This window comes from Diadema antillarum, unplaced genomic scaffold, assembly GCF_040938485.1.
Source record: "Diadema antillarum isolate AM-2024a unplaced genomic scaffold, OU_Dant_1.0 seq00000822_RagTag, whole genome shotgun sequence".
Classification (NCBI taxonomy): domain Eukaryota; kingdom Metazoa; phylum Echinodermata; class Echinoidea; order Diadematoida; family Diadematidae; genus Diadema; species Diadema antillarum.
The window spans coordinates 1057360-1075525 of NW_027271699.1; the positions used below are offsets into that span (position 1 = coordinate 1057360).

Here is an 18166-nt window from a genome sequence, read left to right on the forward strand (position 1 = left end):
CAAACTCCCTAAAAGAAGACAAACCTATGTTTCCTTTCTCTTTTCTTTTTCTTTTTTTTATGTCCCCATAGAGCCTGTTAGAAATGCTATTGAGTCTACGGAATGATTAGTGTCTGTAGATTGATGAGCAGCCTAAGCATTGCATTCGCTTGTCGAACGGCATCATAGTACACCACCCTTCACTCCTGCTAAGTGCATGACCTGCAAGATAGTCTTTGAACACGTCTTTTTATGAATTTGTGTATCGGTATATATCCATATATACATGTGTATCTATTATATATATATCCTCTTCCGCCATCCTTATCACTCTCCACTTGACCATTCATACCTGCCTGCCTGCCCCGCCCCACTATTGCCTGCACCATCATGAACCCCATCCACCTTGTGCGGTCTTGCCCCGCCCTGCCTGCAGCCGGACGACCCGTGGAGTGTCCCCGTTACTAACCAGCCCCCTGTTGCTAAGCCCTTCGTCGCGCCTCAGTCTCAGCAGGCTGAAGCCCATGCTGTTCGAGGAGACGTACCTTAAGGCATCCAAAGTTGTCAAGTACGTTGAGGAATGGATTCCTTCTATCACAGGCGACTCCCGTTATAACGAAATCCTCTGGACGGGCTGTTTTCATTCATAATATCGAAATTTCGTTAAAGCCAAACGATAAAGGAGTGAATATAAAAGTATACAGACAATAGTTTTGGAACCAAAATTTTTACTAACCGTGTTCGCTATAACGGGAGTGCTCTGTATAAATTTTTAAATGTTTCTTAAGTTATGTATCCCTCTTTTTTTGATACATTTTAATTAATAATTTTAATTATATAGATAAGTTACAACTGCATGTACAAAGAGCAACGAAGTAAAGGATCTTGCACATTGGTGTTCCAAGATTTCCTTGTGATGCTATACTTTTAAAAAAGACAATTCCGCGAGCTGATGCCTAAGAATCATTACATTTTGCCAGCGAATGCCAAAAAGTACCGAATGTACAGAATGTAGAAAGTTGCTTGCTAATACTAGCAAAAATGAAAAATAGAAAGACCATTGCTTTTACCAGGCATGTTTGATTGGTAATGATGTTGTTGTTTTGCATGAAAATGAAAGCATTGCTCCTTAATCCCAGTGCATTACTTTCCTGCCCAAACTTGCCCATCTGTATGCCAAGAAGAGAACTGAGATGCAGGAGGGTAAAAAAAGGAAAAAAAAAAAAAGAAGCCACGCCCTTATTTTTCATGGACACATTACATTGCAAGATTTAATGTCTTTTTGGTCAATTTTAGATCTCAGCAAAGAGCAAAGGAGTTTTATTTTTAATGACACTTGCAAAGCCTGTTTTACCTCACTTCACAGAGATGTTTGCAATGGAGGGAGGCAGAAATGTTTTGCCAGAACTTGAGAGAGCATATCGTCGCTGGGGCGACAAGACCTCGTATCTTCAAAATGTCAAATGTTCAATACAGCAAAAAAAAAAAAAAATGGTAACCAAAGCACCATATCAAATGGGATAGATTTTCCTCTGACATGCCGTGATGGCTTCATTTTGGGGTAAGACAGTTAGGATTTGGACAGGATATCACAACCAATTATTTGACCATTAATCAAAAAAAGTCATTTTTATCAAGGTCTTGTCACCCCAGCGACGATATGTGATTGTCCAAGAAGCAAGGAAGCAAACAGCTCTGCCCCTCTCCACGCATATTCAGATCAATATGGATTATGAAAGGACCAAAAAAAAAAAAAGGCCTGGAAATCCACCTTTCAAATTCTCAATAGACCATTTAGCATCTCATTTTATACAGCTGTATATGTTCTCCAAAAGCACATTCATGTTCTTCATTACAGACCCATGTCTAATAGCACAATGTGATGAAAATAAGTTATGATTCAGATCAACACTTTGTTAGACTCCCATCCAGTATGGCATAATCAAGTACCCACCACTATGTGTGGCAGTGTACCATTCCACCAGTCCACTTGAAAGTATTATTATCATCATTATTGTTATCATTATTATTATTATTATTATTATTATTATTATTATTATTATTATTATTATTATTATTATTATTATTATTATTATTATTATTATTATTATTTGTCATGAAAGGAACCAATCAAATCATTGTAGGAGTAGATCCATCAAATCAAATAGTTTTAGGGGCATTCCCTTTCCCTGGACCCCACATTTATCATGATTGTGTAAAGCATGAGGTTTCTTGCTCATTTCAATTTGTCCAATCAGTGTGTCCCTACTGTTTTCGAATGATGCCTCATAACTCAATGTGCCCATGAAAACTTAAATTTTGATGCATGCCTCTCTTGTGAATGAGAGCATTTAACTTAAGCAATGTGTCTTCACAGCCAAATATTCTATTGTTCTGTATTATGTGTTTCATTCATAGAATCTGTTACATTCCTCCCAAAATGAATAAAACCTTGAATATTAAGCCAGCAAACACTCACAGCAATAGTTACAAGAGTCACATTTATATTCAATTACATGAATTATTTCTGGGGGTACGTAGCACTCACTTATTTCATGGGAAGAGCACTGCTACACTGTAAACTAAAGAGAATATGAGCTTACACAGTCTCTTTTCTTCAGCATTGCAAATGGGCATTTGAATGTATGTTTTGAGCACCAAAAAAAAAAGCAACTAATTCTTGCACAATTTTAACCAAGTAGATAGGAGCAGGATAGGCAGTTTTGAAAGACTGACAAAGTTGCAGAGCGGACAGCTCCCATGGACAGCTCCATCCGACCTTTGCATGAGTTCAGAAGTTTTGAAGGAGCACTTTCAAAAGTATTTATTTGCCATGAATTTTAGTTGTTGCTACTTAGGACAAATTAATGTCACTAAAATGCTACTTTTCCACATCTCAGATATTTTTGGCAGCAAAGGTTTTCAGTTGCGTACATGGCTGCACATTAATCCATACAGTAAGCAAGTTATGTAGCACACAAATGCTGCTAGGTGCAAGGGGGTTGTGGTAATTCTAAGAACTTGGTGTGTGGTATGTATGCACTGTAGAAGTTACATTACTTATTAGTATTCCTTTTTTTAAAATTCTTTTTTACCCCTGACGTTGAGCAGAAGAAACAGATCATTCCGTGGAGCCCAGGTCCAACCTTCGAAGGTGAGATGCATAAATTTTTGTCATTATTTTAATCATGAGGAAGAGCTGCAGATTTTGTTTTTGCTTTTGTTTGCCATTGATTGTGTGTGTGTGTGTGTGTGTGTGTGTGTGTGTGTGTGTGTGTGTAAACTTGAGGTAGCAACTGACTTAGTGGACTTGTTGGCAAGTAAAACACTTTTTAGCTCTGTCAAAAAACTACAGTGGTTGTGAGCTTCTGTCCAGCTGTAACAGAGAGAACTCAAATGTAAAAGTCTTCCACTCAAACCATGCATTTGTGACAGCATTGTCTCACGTGTGCTTTTGAAACTTGATTGCGATGTTGACTAAAATTTGAGTTGCCAGACACGATGCACTTTCATAAGCTTATCCCGAAAACATAAATATTTGAACGTAAATCTGAAAGCAGCATAGTGGCTTGTTTAAACTCATCTTTCCTTTTTTTTAATATAATTTTTTGTTTTCTTTTTCATCTCACAGTATTAGATGTTTTTAGTGCAGTAGTCAATATGGTCAGTTGCCAGTCTGTCCCGTCTTTAGATTGTGTATTTTCTTTGGGTAGGGAGGCGTACTTTTTATCTCCAAGTCAGTAGCATATTGAAACTTTTACATAGACTTGAAGGAAGCTGACATAGATCCAAGTAGATATAAGTAAGTTTATCCCTTGTTAATTAATTACTCTTTACTGTTCTTGGAGCCAAACGCCTACCTCCCTCTTTCTCATGATTACATTTTTGATATTTATTTTGGATTGCCACCCCTCCCTTTGCAGAGCCTGCGAGACCTCAAGTCGGTCAAGAAGATCGCGGGGCGGTACTCGCCCAACCGGAGAAAGTCCAAAAAGCACCCTCCAACAGTGTGTGCACAATTCCAGGTAATGGAAAGTCTGTGTGTTGGTATAAAGCAATTACTTTCTCGTGATGTCACTTCTTTCCTTTCCTCATTTTCTTGTTTTGCTTGGTACTTTGTATTTTTGATAGTCAATTTGCTGAACTAGACAAAGTCTAGTTTCTTCACAAGGCAGAATATGAAAAAGGAAGTTATAGTTATATAGAGGGAGAGAGAAAGAGTGATAAAGATGAAAAGAAAGTTGATCATGTAGATAGACATTTTAGGAATTGTTTTGTCAAACATATCGCCTTTCTATAAATGTACAGAATGGAGTCGACACCTCCAGCCCCGTTTGTTGTGTCGTAATCTACTTTTCCACATCTGCTTTGTTTCTGTTTACATGTATGTACTGCATTTTGTTTTGTTTCTTTGTTATGTTGAATTGAAGTTGCTTTCTGACCCTTTATGTTGTGAAAGTTGTCTGAAATGCCGAATAAATGATAATGATAATAATGATACTCATTTGACAACATTTTTTGATGCGATGTTGAGTTGATGAAATGTCTCTTGGAAATGTTCCTCTGCAGGCATCGCTGAGTAAGCTGATGGACACCCTGAACCAGGCCAACCCTTTCTTCGTGCGCTGCATCAAGTCCAACTCGCAGAAGGAGCCCTGCCGACTGGACGAGGACCTGATCATGAGGCAGCTGCGCTACACGGGCATGCTGGAGACGGTCAGGATACGGCAGTCTGGCTACAACGTCAGGCTCAAGTTTGAGGTGAGTCGGCTGTGTCAGAGGGGAGGGGGAGGGGCAGTTTGTGTTTCTTCACGGGAGAATGTCAAAGGGTCTACTCTGTGCAGAAAACTTTTGTTTACTTCAACCAAAACATACAAAATCTTAGTTGGTGAGATACATGCATGTTACAGCAGTCTGTCCTCTCAGGACTTAAAGGACCAAAATATTTGGCCAGTTTACCCTGCATGGAGATCAAGATGATTTCAGCTTTAAAGGGTGACACTTTTGTGTAGGTAGACTTAAACTGCTTGACATTGTGAATCTGTGTGTGTGTGTGTTTATTTGCACAGGTGATGTGATGGCTTGAGTGTGCCAGTAATTCCACAAATGTAGAGGGATTGAGATCATATGATCTTCTCTGTTTAATTTTTTTTTTTTTCAATATATATATATATTTGTGTTTTATTCTTCACTCTTGCAAATCTGTACCTTCCTTCCTCTCAGGAGTTTTGCCAGAAATACAAAGTGCTCTTACCAAAGACGATGAAGCCCACAGCCAAAGAGATCAAGGGTTTCCTGGTTGCCATGGCGCTGGATGACACAAACTACCAGATTGGACAGAGCAAGGTGAGAGTCATGTCTGTTGCATATTCCTGAATGTCTTAATATCTTATCTTAACCCATTGTCTGTGTTACCCTGATGAATCGTGTGTGAAGTCCATGAAGATTTCAGAATCTGGTAGGCAAGGGATTCCTTTTGGTGGTATTGACACACCTTAAACTTATAGTTATCAGAGACCAATTAAAAGGATACTGGTATTAACCCATTCGATACTGAATTCTGATATGTCCAAAGACTACAGGCCACCAGGTTCCCGTATGGAATGGGTTAAACTTTCCCTTATCTGATACCAGATGTTATGCATCAATTGTAAGATCTGTTAAATGCCCCCAAACAGGTTCTCCTATCAAAAGTGTCGAGCAATTGAGTTTACATTTAAAAAAAAGAAAAAAAAAATCTGTTGGGGTGCTTACTTTGCTGATCAGTATAGATGTGTAGACAGTATGTGCCATTAAATAACAAGTACCTAACTTCCCCTCATCCCCATTGTGCCACTGCCGCCTCACTGTTGGACTGAGGCACAGTGCTATACCTATCAAAGTGGGCTTGCAACTTACAAAGTTGGTCAGGTTTGGAGAGATGATCTAAAGTGACGATGGAAAAAACAGAAAGCTTGGCAAGTTATCGCTGAGTGCCTAGGCATGTGATGGGTTAAACCACTTCTTACTCCATTACCATGTGCAGGTGTTTCTCAGGGAGAGCGAGAGGGTGAAGCTACAAGAGGCGCTGCATGCCTTTGTCCTACAGCGTATATGCCGGGTGCAGTGGTGGTACCGGGGCATCCTCGCGCGGAGGAGATACCTGGAAGTGCGGAACTCCATCATCAAGTTACAGGTGCGTTGGTGGCCGCTGGCAGTACATCCTTGGCTGTGGTTGAACGAATCTTGCTTGACATTGTCAGTTCAATTCAATCCAATCCAATCCAGTCCAATCCAATCCAATCCAATCCAATCCAATCCAATCCAATCCAATCCAATCCAACCCAACCCAATCCATTCCGATCCGATCCGATCCAATCCAATCCAATCCAATCCAATCCAATCCAATCCAATCCAATCCAATCCAATCCAATCCAACCCAACCCAATCCATTCCAATCCAATCCAATCCAATCCAATCCAATCCAATCCAACCCAATCCATTCCAATCCATTCCAATCCAATCCAATTTCAATTTTATGTCCATTCTCACGAATTCTTTCAAATACGACACTTACAGCAAATCAATGTAATGCAAAATATACATGTATTAATAGTAACTTCCATTCAAAAACCAAAGGGGCATTGAAGGAGCTGCAACCATGAAGTGGAATCTTTTTATTTCTCTTTAGACTCATAGGACTTCCCCAGCAACAAGGGGGTTGAACTATAAAAGTTAAGGGGATGACCAAGAGACCATGCTCAAGTCTACGAATCCTTACATTTGCTGTTTGTAAACTCCTTGAAATTTGCAGGCCCACTGCCGAGGCTACCTGGCGCGGAGGAGGTATGTGGAGCAGCGGCGGGCGGCTTCCACCATCCAGGCATCCTGGAGGATGACGGTGGAGAAGAGGCAGTACCGTAAGCTGAAGCGGGGCATGGTTCTCCTCCAGTGCAGGACAAGGGGCATTATAGCAAGAAGGAGGTATGTACAATGTATCTCAACATTAGAGATGGCCATATGGATTTTTGGTGGGTCCAAACCAGGTTTGTAAGTTTAAAGGTACTTTTTCTTATGTGTGTAAAGCAGTCACCTAAACACAGCATTACTATCAAATACTCATAGGGCACATCAGTCGATTGAATTCTATAGTTGACTGGGAACTTACTTGTCGAGGAAGAAGAAGAAAAAAAAAAAAGAGGTGTTTGAATACATCTACTTGAGAATTATGAGGGCTCATGAGTGTAATACATAGTTCCACTACATGACAGGTCTTCCTTGAGAATGGTGGTATCAATTCATGTGCGAAATTAGTCTCTTTCTTGAATGTCGATCATCATCACTCAGAATGACTGAATGATACAGGTGTGTATACAATATTACCGATACGATACATCTTTGTTTGCATGTGAAGGGGATAGGATGAGAACTGCTCTTGAGCTTTGCAGATTAAGCGCCTGGCTGTCTTGTCTTGTTTCTTACATAGTGCAGGTTTTGGTGAATGAGATGCTAATTTTTGCCAACTATGATAAACTTCAATCTGTCGCACATTATAGATGAGTGTCCTGTTCTTAAAATTTGCTGTGTTAGCATCGTTAACATGGACGTTCTCACATACCAGTTCCAACAGCATTATGTTTTTCATATTCATATTTTACCTCTCGTAAGGTATTGATTCCTTATAGACGTGTTGTGTATTACCATGGCAACTCATTGCATGGGATGAATATCCTTGGCTGCAGGGTTCAAAGGATACGAAGCGAGAAGCTGGAGAAGGAGAAGCCCGCCGCGGTCAAAGGTCGGCCCAGACGAGGGGACGAGGAAGGGAACGAGGAGGAGCCGTCCGCAGCGGTCAGACCTCGGGGTCGCCGGACAGACGACGTCCACTCGGCCATCAGCGACGAGGGGATCCTCACCACGGACGACATCGAGGATGATCTGTTCGAGAGGAATAGGACGAGGACCATGGAGTCTGAAGAGTAAGGGAGATTGCGTCACTTGATTGGGGAGGGAGTAGTAATCACAAAATCAGGGTATTCCAAAAAGTGTCATTTTCATAATAAAAGTCTGTTAGAGGAGAGAACAACCCACATTGTGATCCAAAGTTTGCACGGCAAGACACAGTTCAGTTTCAGAGGTCAGCAGATAAATCTAACCAACTGCAAACAACATCCTTCGTAATACCTACACTGTATGTTGCAAGCCGCACGATTTGTCAATTATAAGAGTAGCTCATTATACGCACATGTTTAACAAGCTTGTATGTACATGCGTGGCCCGTACATAAGTACAAAGAGAAAATGGTTTCTCTCCACAAGCCAATGAAGGCAAACTAAGCTTTGCCTCTCCGAATGTTGTGTGGATGACAAGTGTGTACCTATTATCTGAAATTTTAAACATGTGTGGAACGTGATTGGTGAAAATTGATTTGAGAGATGTGTCTATGGAAATATGACCTGTTTGCTGCGATATGCACACAAAAATATCAATTTGCATGATTCTGTCAAGAAGGTATTCAAAGAGTTTAGAATATTTTTAATTGACTTTTTCTAGCTATTTGTATCATACAGATGGAGTGAGGAATTATGTCCCCAAAAGATTCTTGAAATGTTTGGTTCTAGAACTTGTTGTCCTATTCATCCTCCTAGTGGATATCATGTATCCATTTGTCTCTTCTGTAAATTATGTTTCTGCTCAAGTTACAATTTGCCATTTCATCTTATGCTGTCAGTTGATACAGCAATGCCACAATACAGTAGCCATATTCAAACATTGCTAGTACAGGCTTTTGCAACTTTATAAGTTCTGTCATTACTGTTGTGAAGTGATGATGTTCCTAACCATGGGACAGGAGCAAAGGGAACTTACTGGATTGCAAAGGACTTCCAGTGCCTCATTCCAGATTTGAATCTCTGTACCCTGTGCTTGTGCATGCAGGAGCAGTGGTGTCCACGAGGGATCATTAGGGTCGGACGAACTCCTCTTGGACGATCCCGCGACCTCGTCCGCGACCTCTGCGGTGACCCCTTCAGCGACCTCAGCACCGCTAGCCATTCCAAAACCCACCGGGGCGCCGACCAGCCCTGGTCCGGATGCCACCAGTCCCGGCTACTTGCTCTCACCGTCCCTCATCAATGATGAAAATGTGGTGGTGGGACCCCCCATCAGTCCCATCCCAGAGGTTTCCCCCCTCAAGAGAAACCTTCAAAGGTAAGCCCCCTGAAAGGCAAATTAATACCCCTCAGTGGACTGATGGTATATTAATGGTATTACATCTTGACTTTGCAGCCAAGGCTTCATCATACAGGAAAGTTTCAGTGCATGTCCCTGCAGCCATAGAAATGTCCAATATAACCCGTATGTGTTCAAAGGGACAAGTCTCCATACACTCTGTTTAGCCGTAGGAAAATCACATGATAATATCCTGTCTGCTCTTAACATACTTCGTTAACAAGATCCCTCTCATAAAATACCTCTTCGCAGTCTGTGTAATTGAATGTATCAAAGATTTTTGGTATCGGTGTCTTCGAAAAAGGTGCTTGGGATTTGGAGCAGCTGTGACATCGTAATTGTACAACTTTTATTACATTTCAACTTTTTTTGTTGTTGTGAGGATAGTCTCATTATGAGTTAAGGCAGAAAATGTTAATTGCTGTAGTGAGTTTACTCCATTCTAAATGTGGCAATAGAGTAGGTGTGAGATTACATCAGTATGGAGGGGTTTAGCAAGAGTATTTTGAAAAGCTACTGAAAGTGTTTTTGTCACAATTGAATTTGCCCAACCCTTTCTTGTCTTCTTTTATTTTATTGAAAGCTTCTGACTTGAAAGCCTAGAGAAGAAATGAGGAACTCACAAAATGCTATATCAAGGATATCATTATCAATGATCTTTGCACAGTTTGAATGACCTGGCAGTGTACTACTACTTTATTTGTTTGTTTGTGTTTTAGTAGACCTGGGAGAGTAAAGGACCTAGCAAGGGCTTACATGGCAAGGGCAGCCTCCCAAGAGAGACTTTCATCTCAACCGGGATCCCGAACCAGCTCCAGATCATCGTCACTGGAGCGGAAAGTGGACGGCGAATCCCTGGCCGATGACTCGGAGCCAAAAGCCAGTAGGGACACTCCCCAGGAGGACAGGCAGGGTGTCGCGAAGAACTCCAAGAACGCGGACTTCAAAGACCCGTCCAGGATTCCGACGGTCCCTGCAAATGTGCTCATCAGTTCCAGTAACATTGTCACACGGACATCATCAATGCAACTCGTGGATCAGCTGGCTGATCTGGCGAGCGTGATTGACTCGTTGGAAGAGACGAGTTTCGGTGGGGACGATGATGATGCCGAGGAGGTCGGTGATGTGGCTCCTCACGAGGGAGTGAAGGCCGGTGATACAGGAGTGGACACAGGAAGAAAAGCGTTGCCTGGCAACCAAGGGGTGAAGTTGAATGTGGTTGACATGGAGGACATTATCCTGGAAGAAGGTGGAGATGAGGATGACCTAAAGATGGAAGAAAGAGACAAAGTCCTCCCCATTGGGTCTCCTCCAGCCAGCCCCAGGGGCAAGGTGAGTACAGACATCGTATCGTTGGTGGGATGACAAAACCAAAATTTTGGTGAAAATCACTTTTTTAAAAATTAATTGTCAGATAATCATACGTGATGTCCTGTCCAAATCCTAATCATCTTACCCCCAAATTGAAGCCACCAGAGTATGGCAAGGGAAATTTGATCCCATCTGTCATAGTGCTTTGGCTGCCATGTTTTTTTGCTCTCCTGAACATTTGAGATTCAAGGTTTTGTTGCCCCAACAGCATTATGCCCTAGCGAGATTGGAGCAAAGTTTCCATGAATTTGTGCAAGGATTTTGTTGGTCTTCTCTTTCATTTATTCATTCAGTATTTGATTCATCACGCGTTACCCGGGGTACCCCGGTTTACCGCGTTGTGTAGCGCCACCACACGTCCACTAGAGGACAGCCAGAGAAAAATGCATGCACTGTGGGTGCGTGTACATTGTCATTCCCATGCTACTGCATGTTACAGTTTGTATACTATGCGTGCATGGCACGCTGTGCTACCACTTGCGTGTTTCAGTGCAGTGCAGTGCAGTGCAGTGGCTAGCACGTGCTACAGTAGCTCCAGCACCAAAATAATTTCCTCTTTTTGACACCAAGGGTACAACCTTTTTGAAAAAATAAATAATTCAACAAAATGGCTGATTTTTATTTGGTACCCCGGGATACCATTTATGTCATCATTTTGACAATATCATAATGAGATTCATCATGTATGAAGGCTGGGGATCTCACATTACTTTTACGAACTAATGAGAAATATAATCCATGTACCATTTTTCAAATCTGTGGTACATGTATTTCATTGCCACTGTTACAGGGAAAAGGGATAATTGTGGCATTGTGCTGCATTATCAAAGCCCCAGCTAAGCATTGCTTTTCACTCCGAATGGAAGAGAATATGATATGATATGTGTTTCAGACAGAAGAAGACGTTTTGGCAATCTCTCCATATATGCCACCAATGTTTGTTTGTTTGTTTGTTTTTCTAGGGCGACGATGCACCCGGTAGGCCATCATCCGTCATCTCAGACAGTTCTATGACAGAGGAAGAACTGGTTGTGCCCGGTTCACCCAAGTCCACATCCTCGGACCACGAGCACAGTCTTCCACGGACCCCCGATTCGCCCAGCGCCCCCACGAAAAACCTCTTCAAGCGCTACAAGCACAACATCCGGCGGCGCTTCAGGCGCTCACCATCGGACCAGGCCCTGCTCATCGAAGAGCAGGTGCCCCCCGACAAAACTGACAAGACTGACAAGACTGGCACCGGCACTGGCACCAAGAGTAACGTCCTGAATGACAAGACCAATGAGAAGCCTTCGGGCCGGACGTCCCCTCACCAGCTGAAGCCCCCGACGGGGAGGAAGATGTCGGTGGCCAGCTCGCCCCTCCCCAAAAGAACTCGCACCCAGCAGGGTAACATTAACTTTCAGGGCATGTCGCAGTGGCGGTACCCTACAAACCGACTCATCACGGACGGGCAGACACTGGAGCAGATGAACGTGTTCATCCAGTCCAAGGTAACCTTGTGTTTCAGCTTCCAAATCATTTGGTAATATTTCGAAGGCATCAATAGCTTGTGTACTTTACCTAGTCTTTGATAAAACTTAGCATCAATTGATCCACAAGTGCTGTGCCTAGAATTTATCAGAAAATTTCTATTTGTGAATGTCTTTTCTCAAAGTTTCTCTGTTGTCAGTCGTTTGAATGCAGTACCATAGTATAGGTGTGCCATCCTGGTGACGTTTGCTCTGTAATATGTCGATTGATTTTTACGCATTGAACAAATTGCTCTCACTGTTTTTGTTTTTTTGATACATGTATATGGCTGTCTGTTAATCTTCTGTATTCTCCTTTATTTCACACTTGTTGTGGATCAAATGGAGCAAAATTAATGCGTACCATCAATCTGCAATGCCAATGAAGGTTAATGCATAGCTATATTTTGATTACTTTAAAGTGGTTTCTTTCGCGGTGGTTTTATTTTCGCGCTTTTCACGCTTGGAGGTTGAACCGCGAATTTAACATCACGCGAAAATGTTTTGAACTCTTCGCTTGTTACAATGCTATCATTACCGACCGCGAATTTAAACACACGCGAAAAAGTCGGCACCGACGGAAACCACGAAAGTTTCTGTACGCGAAAGAAACCACTTTTACAGTACTTCCATGTTTTATTAGTCTTGAGAAGAATGCATCTTTTTCCTCTGTCTCCTTGTGTCTTTTGTAGATGAATGAGATGGGGCAAGCGTGCAGTGTGGTCGACCACCTCTTCAAGAAGGCGTTGAACCAATTCCGATCAAACCTCATCAGCACTTATTCCATAAGCTTACATGTGAGTCTCACAAAAAACAAACTCCAATTGTGTCCTGCTGCTGTACAATTATGTCTCTTACTACTACTACTGCTGCTGCTGCTACAAATACTGCATCTAAATGATTTTTTTTAAACCTCTATTTGCCATTTTGCAATACTTGAAATCCCTTGTTCAGTCATAATTTTTGGCAGTATTTTTAGGATTTTTTCAAATCCAGATTAGTATACCCTAGAGGTTGTGAATATGTACAAACTGCGTGTGTGTATGTATGTATGTGTAATATGTGTGTATGTACAGTTCATATAAGACTCTCTCTTTTCATGTATCTTTGGCTCGTACAGGAAGGTAATGAGGTCAACCTACAGTATCGCGACCTAATGAACAACTTTGAAAACGTGTTGACGCACGTTGCCAAGCAACATGAAGATGCCCACCAAATGACATTCCCCCTCACCCTAGGTATCAATGCCTTCCGGGGCTACCTCGACGAGTTCATGCACCAGTACAAGCCGATAGATAACCGCAAGAAGGTGAGCCAGATTTTTGCACAAGGACAGAGATTCTGGAAAAGTCACAGGTTCTGTCAGGCAGAGGAAAACAGTGTCAACTCTGTGTATTCAGGTTGTCATGACAACCAATGTCTAACTGTTTCAAGTGTACTGTAAAAGTTGATATTTTCGCCTGACTAAATTTTCGCCCTTGGCCAGGTAAAATGAGTTTCGCCTGTTTTAAATTCTGCAGAATCAAGACACCAGGTACAGGAACGTATGGCAAGCAAAAAATATTTGCGTGCTTTTATTTTCATGCTAGCTTCTGGTTGCACGAAATGTGCGAAAATATCAACACTGCGAAAATTTCCACTTTTACAGTAAAACTTAAAGCCTGGTCGCACAACGCTTTATGGCTTAATCATGGCCAAAACACGTCAAAAAGTGGTCTCCCGTGAAGCAGATGATGTTGTTTGAGTTGATGTCGAGTTTAAGACGAGCTACGGTCGATTTATAGACGTGGCAGGATGCGGGGAAAAATCGGAACGGCGTCGGACGCGGTAAAAAGTTTTGAACTGCTCAAAATTTTATTCCGCGGACAACCACGGGCAGCACGCATGGTAAAGACGTGCAACACATGTGAAACACACGTGATAATCTGTGTTCCGGTAGTGATTAAAACTTGGGGAGATGCTGTAAGATGCCAAAGTTTAGCAGTCTGTCACAGGCGTCTGTCACAGGCACAGCACGGTCATCTGATGATGTTACGCGTTGGTATCACAGGAAACAGCGTGTGTTTAGCGGCTTATCACTGACAAATGGATTTTTCCGCGTACATACACGTGGCTGGACGTGGTTAGCTGCATTTAGGCAGTGCTTCAGCAGTGGAACAGCCGCCAACGGCCATACCCCGTACAAAGCACGGCCAAGCCAAAATTGACCAAAAAATTACCACTTACGACCATGTCCACCAGATTTTCATAACTTTTTGCATGTGTGACCAGGGCTTAAGTTTCATCAGTCATTAGTATATGTGGCTGTAACAAGTACACTGTAGGGCTGAACTTTGAGTGGTCACTGTGAAATCTTGTAAAAAGGACACACTTTTTCAAAGTTTGGGAGTACCAAAATCAAGGGAGGGAGGGAAGGGTGTGCCTTGCATGTGCCTCAGCAGTTTAACTACCTGTCCTTGACTGATCAAGGTGAGACCTAGCCTACTCTCAGTGACAGATATTGAATTAACAAGCTGTGAGATATAGACAGAAGAGAATGTTGTGTTGGGGAAATCAGGAAGCTGCTTAGGCCTGTAGAGTACCAAAGTGATGATGCCACAGTCTCTTGTGATACATGTACACATGTAGCTTAGTGCTGGTTCCAGACAAGATATCCTGTTGTACAAAGCTTCGGGTAGTGACTTGGAACTGGGTATGGGCATTGTTAGCAACTGTTGTGTTCACAGATATTCGGGCTGTGTGAGATTGTGTAGAACCAGTTTCTGTGGCAACGAATGGCCGTGACATCTCGCTTTGATACGTTATTATGCAAGGTTGTCTTTTGGAAGCAGGAAGCAATCATACATCTATATCTCTGTTGCTGTCATGATAAACCCTTTATTTGTACCTGAGAGTTAATGAGTTAATGTCCACATTCTCATGTGCAGGCAAAGGACCAGAGGAAGAAGAAGGAGAAGAAGGAGGAGATATTTGAGCACCTTGGTCACAAGTTTGTAAACATCCAATTCCGTATTCCCACGGCCTGCGAGCAGTGCTCCAACTTCCTGGGTCTGATGGAAAAGGGACAGGTTTGCCAAGGTAACCATGGTGATGAGGAATGAGGAAAGAGAAGAAGTTGGCGAGGAGGGTGATGACAAAGGATGTTTACTAGCGTATGGTGATTGTGATACTGATGATGATGGTAGTGGTAGTGATTGTGATTGGTGGTGGATGTGGAAGCAGTGATGAGGGTGGCATATCATGTTGTCATGGTAATGATGGTCGTGATGATGAGACGGGGGGAGAGGAATGTTGGTGTTGATCCTGGTATTTATTTCTGCTATAGGGAAAGCAGTGGGTGGTAGTGGTATTATTTGTTAAGGTGATGATGCTGGTGTATTGTTGATGGAGGAAATGATGCTACAGTGTAATTATCATTAAGTGGATGCTGTTGCTGGTAAATAATGTTACCGAAGAGAATAGTGTGCGATGATAGTGCTGGTGGTAATGAAGATCACGTTTACTGCGACGATACCAACCAGAATGACCTTCGTGATTAAGGTTACCATAATTATGATAGCACAGTGTCTTGCTGCTTACTGCAGTAGGAATGGTGGTGATAGTGACCGCATTGAGGTAATGGCAGTGGTGATAATGATGATAGCAGTGTTGGTTGGGACAAAGACCAGTGGAGCAAGTATAACCACTGACTAGAGGTGATTGTGGACACAAAGGTCATATTGAAAATAGTGGTTGCAATGAGTTTTGATGTCATGTAACATACAACCTTTTTGTAATCATCATCTTTGATACTATCATTGAACAGAAGCCATTGACTTTACTCTATAATTCTGTTACCCTGGAAAAAACCGCTAGAAATTATTCAGTATCTATATCTGCTTTTGCATATGCTCTTTGCATTGAACAGTTTGCAAGTACACCTGCCACAAGAAGTGTTGTCTCAAGACGACAACGCCGTGCCGCGGCTTGCCTCAGCAGTTTGTAAAGGGCCGCGTGATTGGTGCGCGACTGGAGGACCTGGTCAACGACAACGTGAGAATCCCTCCAATCCTGGAGCGCCTTATCACAGCCATCGAGCTTAACGGTCTCTACACGGAGGGCATCTATCGCAAGCCGGGCCCAGCGGCAAAGGTCAAGGAACTCAAGCATCTCATCAACACACAGCCAGGTGGGTTGTTTATACTCTTATAGTGGTGCAGGAGGTGTAAGTAATTCTTATTTGCAGGGAGTTTGGGGAATGGGCGATAGGTAGTGGCATAAAGATGTGCTCAGAAGATTGATCGTTTGATATGTAAACTCACAGTTTTCATTCTGCTTCAATTCATGTTGATATAATAACATTTGTGTTACAGATCATTATTATATCTTTATTCTCTAAGCATTATCAACACTTCAAACCGTTTGTTGACATTTTAATCACAGAATGAGAGACCATCGTGCGAAAATATTAAGAAGTGGAAGTCATGTTTTGAAAGTGAATTTCAGCCAAGTTTTGAAATAGATTTTACGTATATCAGTTGGAACTAAAAGATACCATGATCACTGTAAGAAAGCATATGAAAAAAGTTTGGGGACTTTCTTCGTTTTTAAATGAAGTAGCGTAGGTAGGGTTCAATTCAATTTCAATTAGATTATACTTTATTTCCATTAATAAAAAAAATACATGGTGAGACATTTATCAATTCAACTTTTCAACAGGGTTGAGCATTTGCTTTATAACTTATCACTTTTGAACTGAAATCTTGAGGAAGATAATTGTATTAAATATGGTGCATAGTTTTGCTAATCTACAGTGTAATATACATGGCGAGAAAAACATTAGATATTTAAAGGTGATATACCCTGCTGTACATTTTAGTCTCACCAACTCCCTCTTGGGGCGTAAATTCCACCAAACAATTTAGAGGGAGTCAAGAAGATGAACACATCTTATTGGACACAAGTCAAAGAAATTTGCCCTGATATGTGTATTTTCATTTCTATCTTCCACATTGCTAACATCCTTGATGTCATCTTACAACAGAGGCCGTAGACTTTGGCACCTACAGTGTTCTGGTCATAGCCCAAGTCCTCAAGTCCTTCTTCCGCGACATGCCAGAGCCGCTCCTGACCTACCAGCTCTACGAGGAGTTCCTCCGGGCGACGGAGATCGCCGACAACAACGAGAAGCTGCAGTCACTCCAGAGCAGCATCGAAAAGTTGCCAGTGGTGAACTGCGACATCTTCGAGAGGCTCATTTTTCATCTGGCTAGGTGAGATGAGTTGACATCATCAATGGGGAGACAGAGAGTGTATTGTGTGTGTGTCTGTTTTTTTTTTTTTTAATGTATAGGCATCTTGTAGCTGTAAATTGCAAAGATGCCGAGTGTAAGTCTGGGGTGAGCTGTATGTCTCTATCTCATCACTACATAACTGCGTTTGTCTCAATGTCACATTTACTTTCATACATGTTTCAAGTGTATCCAACTTACATGCTGCACATGAGCTGAAAACCATCTCACTATTTCGATGAAGATGTTTGTGTCGGAACTTGTGTACAAATTGTAGGATAGAAAGTACAGGGGTGCATACCTTCTAAGCTTCAAAGAAGAGAGAGCCGTTTCTGAGGTACATGGAAAATATTGGTGATTTATGCGAGCATTGCTGTTTTAAGAAATAGGTTAGTTTCGTAGTTTATAATAGTACTTGTGAAAGCATTTTCATTCTTACGTGTTAATTATCATAGTAGTAGAAGTGAATTGACAATGCCTTGTCTTATTAAAAAAAAAACCTTAGAACTCTTTGGTTGTGAATGAAGGAGGTTGACCTAATTAAAAATCGGTGGCTTTTGGTCTTCCAACAATTTGGTGAGAGAGCGTCTGTTGATGGTTGATTTTTTTTTTCGTCTCAGGGTTACGAATCACGAGGACTCGAACAAGATGTCAGCCAACAATCTAGCCATCGTGTTTGCACCATGCATTCTGAAGACAGACAAGCAGGTGAATGCATGGGAGTCACTTCAGGATGTGGAGAAGCAGGCTCAGTAAGTCTTCTTCTTTTTTTTTCTCTCTCTCATCCATTATAATACAAATAGTACACTTTAGTGAGGGCGTTAG

General features: G+C 41.9%; 1 protein-coding gene across 1 annotated transcript in view; it reads left to right on the forward strand.

The window, feature by feature from the left end:
* The window catches only part of LOC139739950 (unconventional myosin-IXb-like), an 83058-nt gene that overhangs the window by 44345 nt on the left and 20547 nt on the right, over window positions 1-18166 (forward strand). Inside the window, 17 exon segments of the mRNA XM_071650549.1 lie at window positions 416-547; window positions 3091-3133; window positions 3903-4004; window positions 4549-4740; window positions 5203-5325; window positions 6005-6154; window positions 6773-6942; window positions 7701-7937; window positions 8896-9168; window positions 9912-10521; window positions 11523-12053; window positions 12764-12868; window positions 13192-13380; window positions 14999-15149; window positions 15979-16239; window positions 17095-17323; window positions 17962-18093. Coding sequence (XP_071506650.1) covers window positions 416-547; window positions 3091-3133; window positions 3903-4004; window positions 4549-4740; window positions 5203-5325; window positions 6005-6154; window positions 6773-6942; window positions 7701-7937; window positions 8896-9168; window positions 9912-10521; window positions 11523-12053; window positions 12764-12868; window positions 13192-13380; window positions 14999-15149; window positions 15979-16239; window positions 17095-17323; window positions 17962-18093 — 3630 coding nt within the window.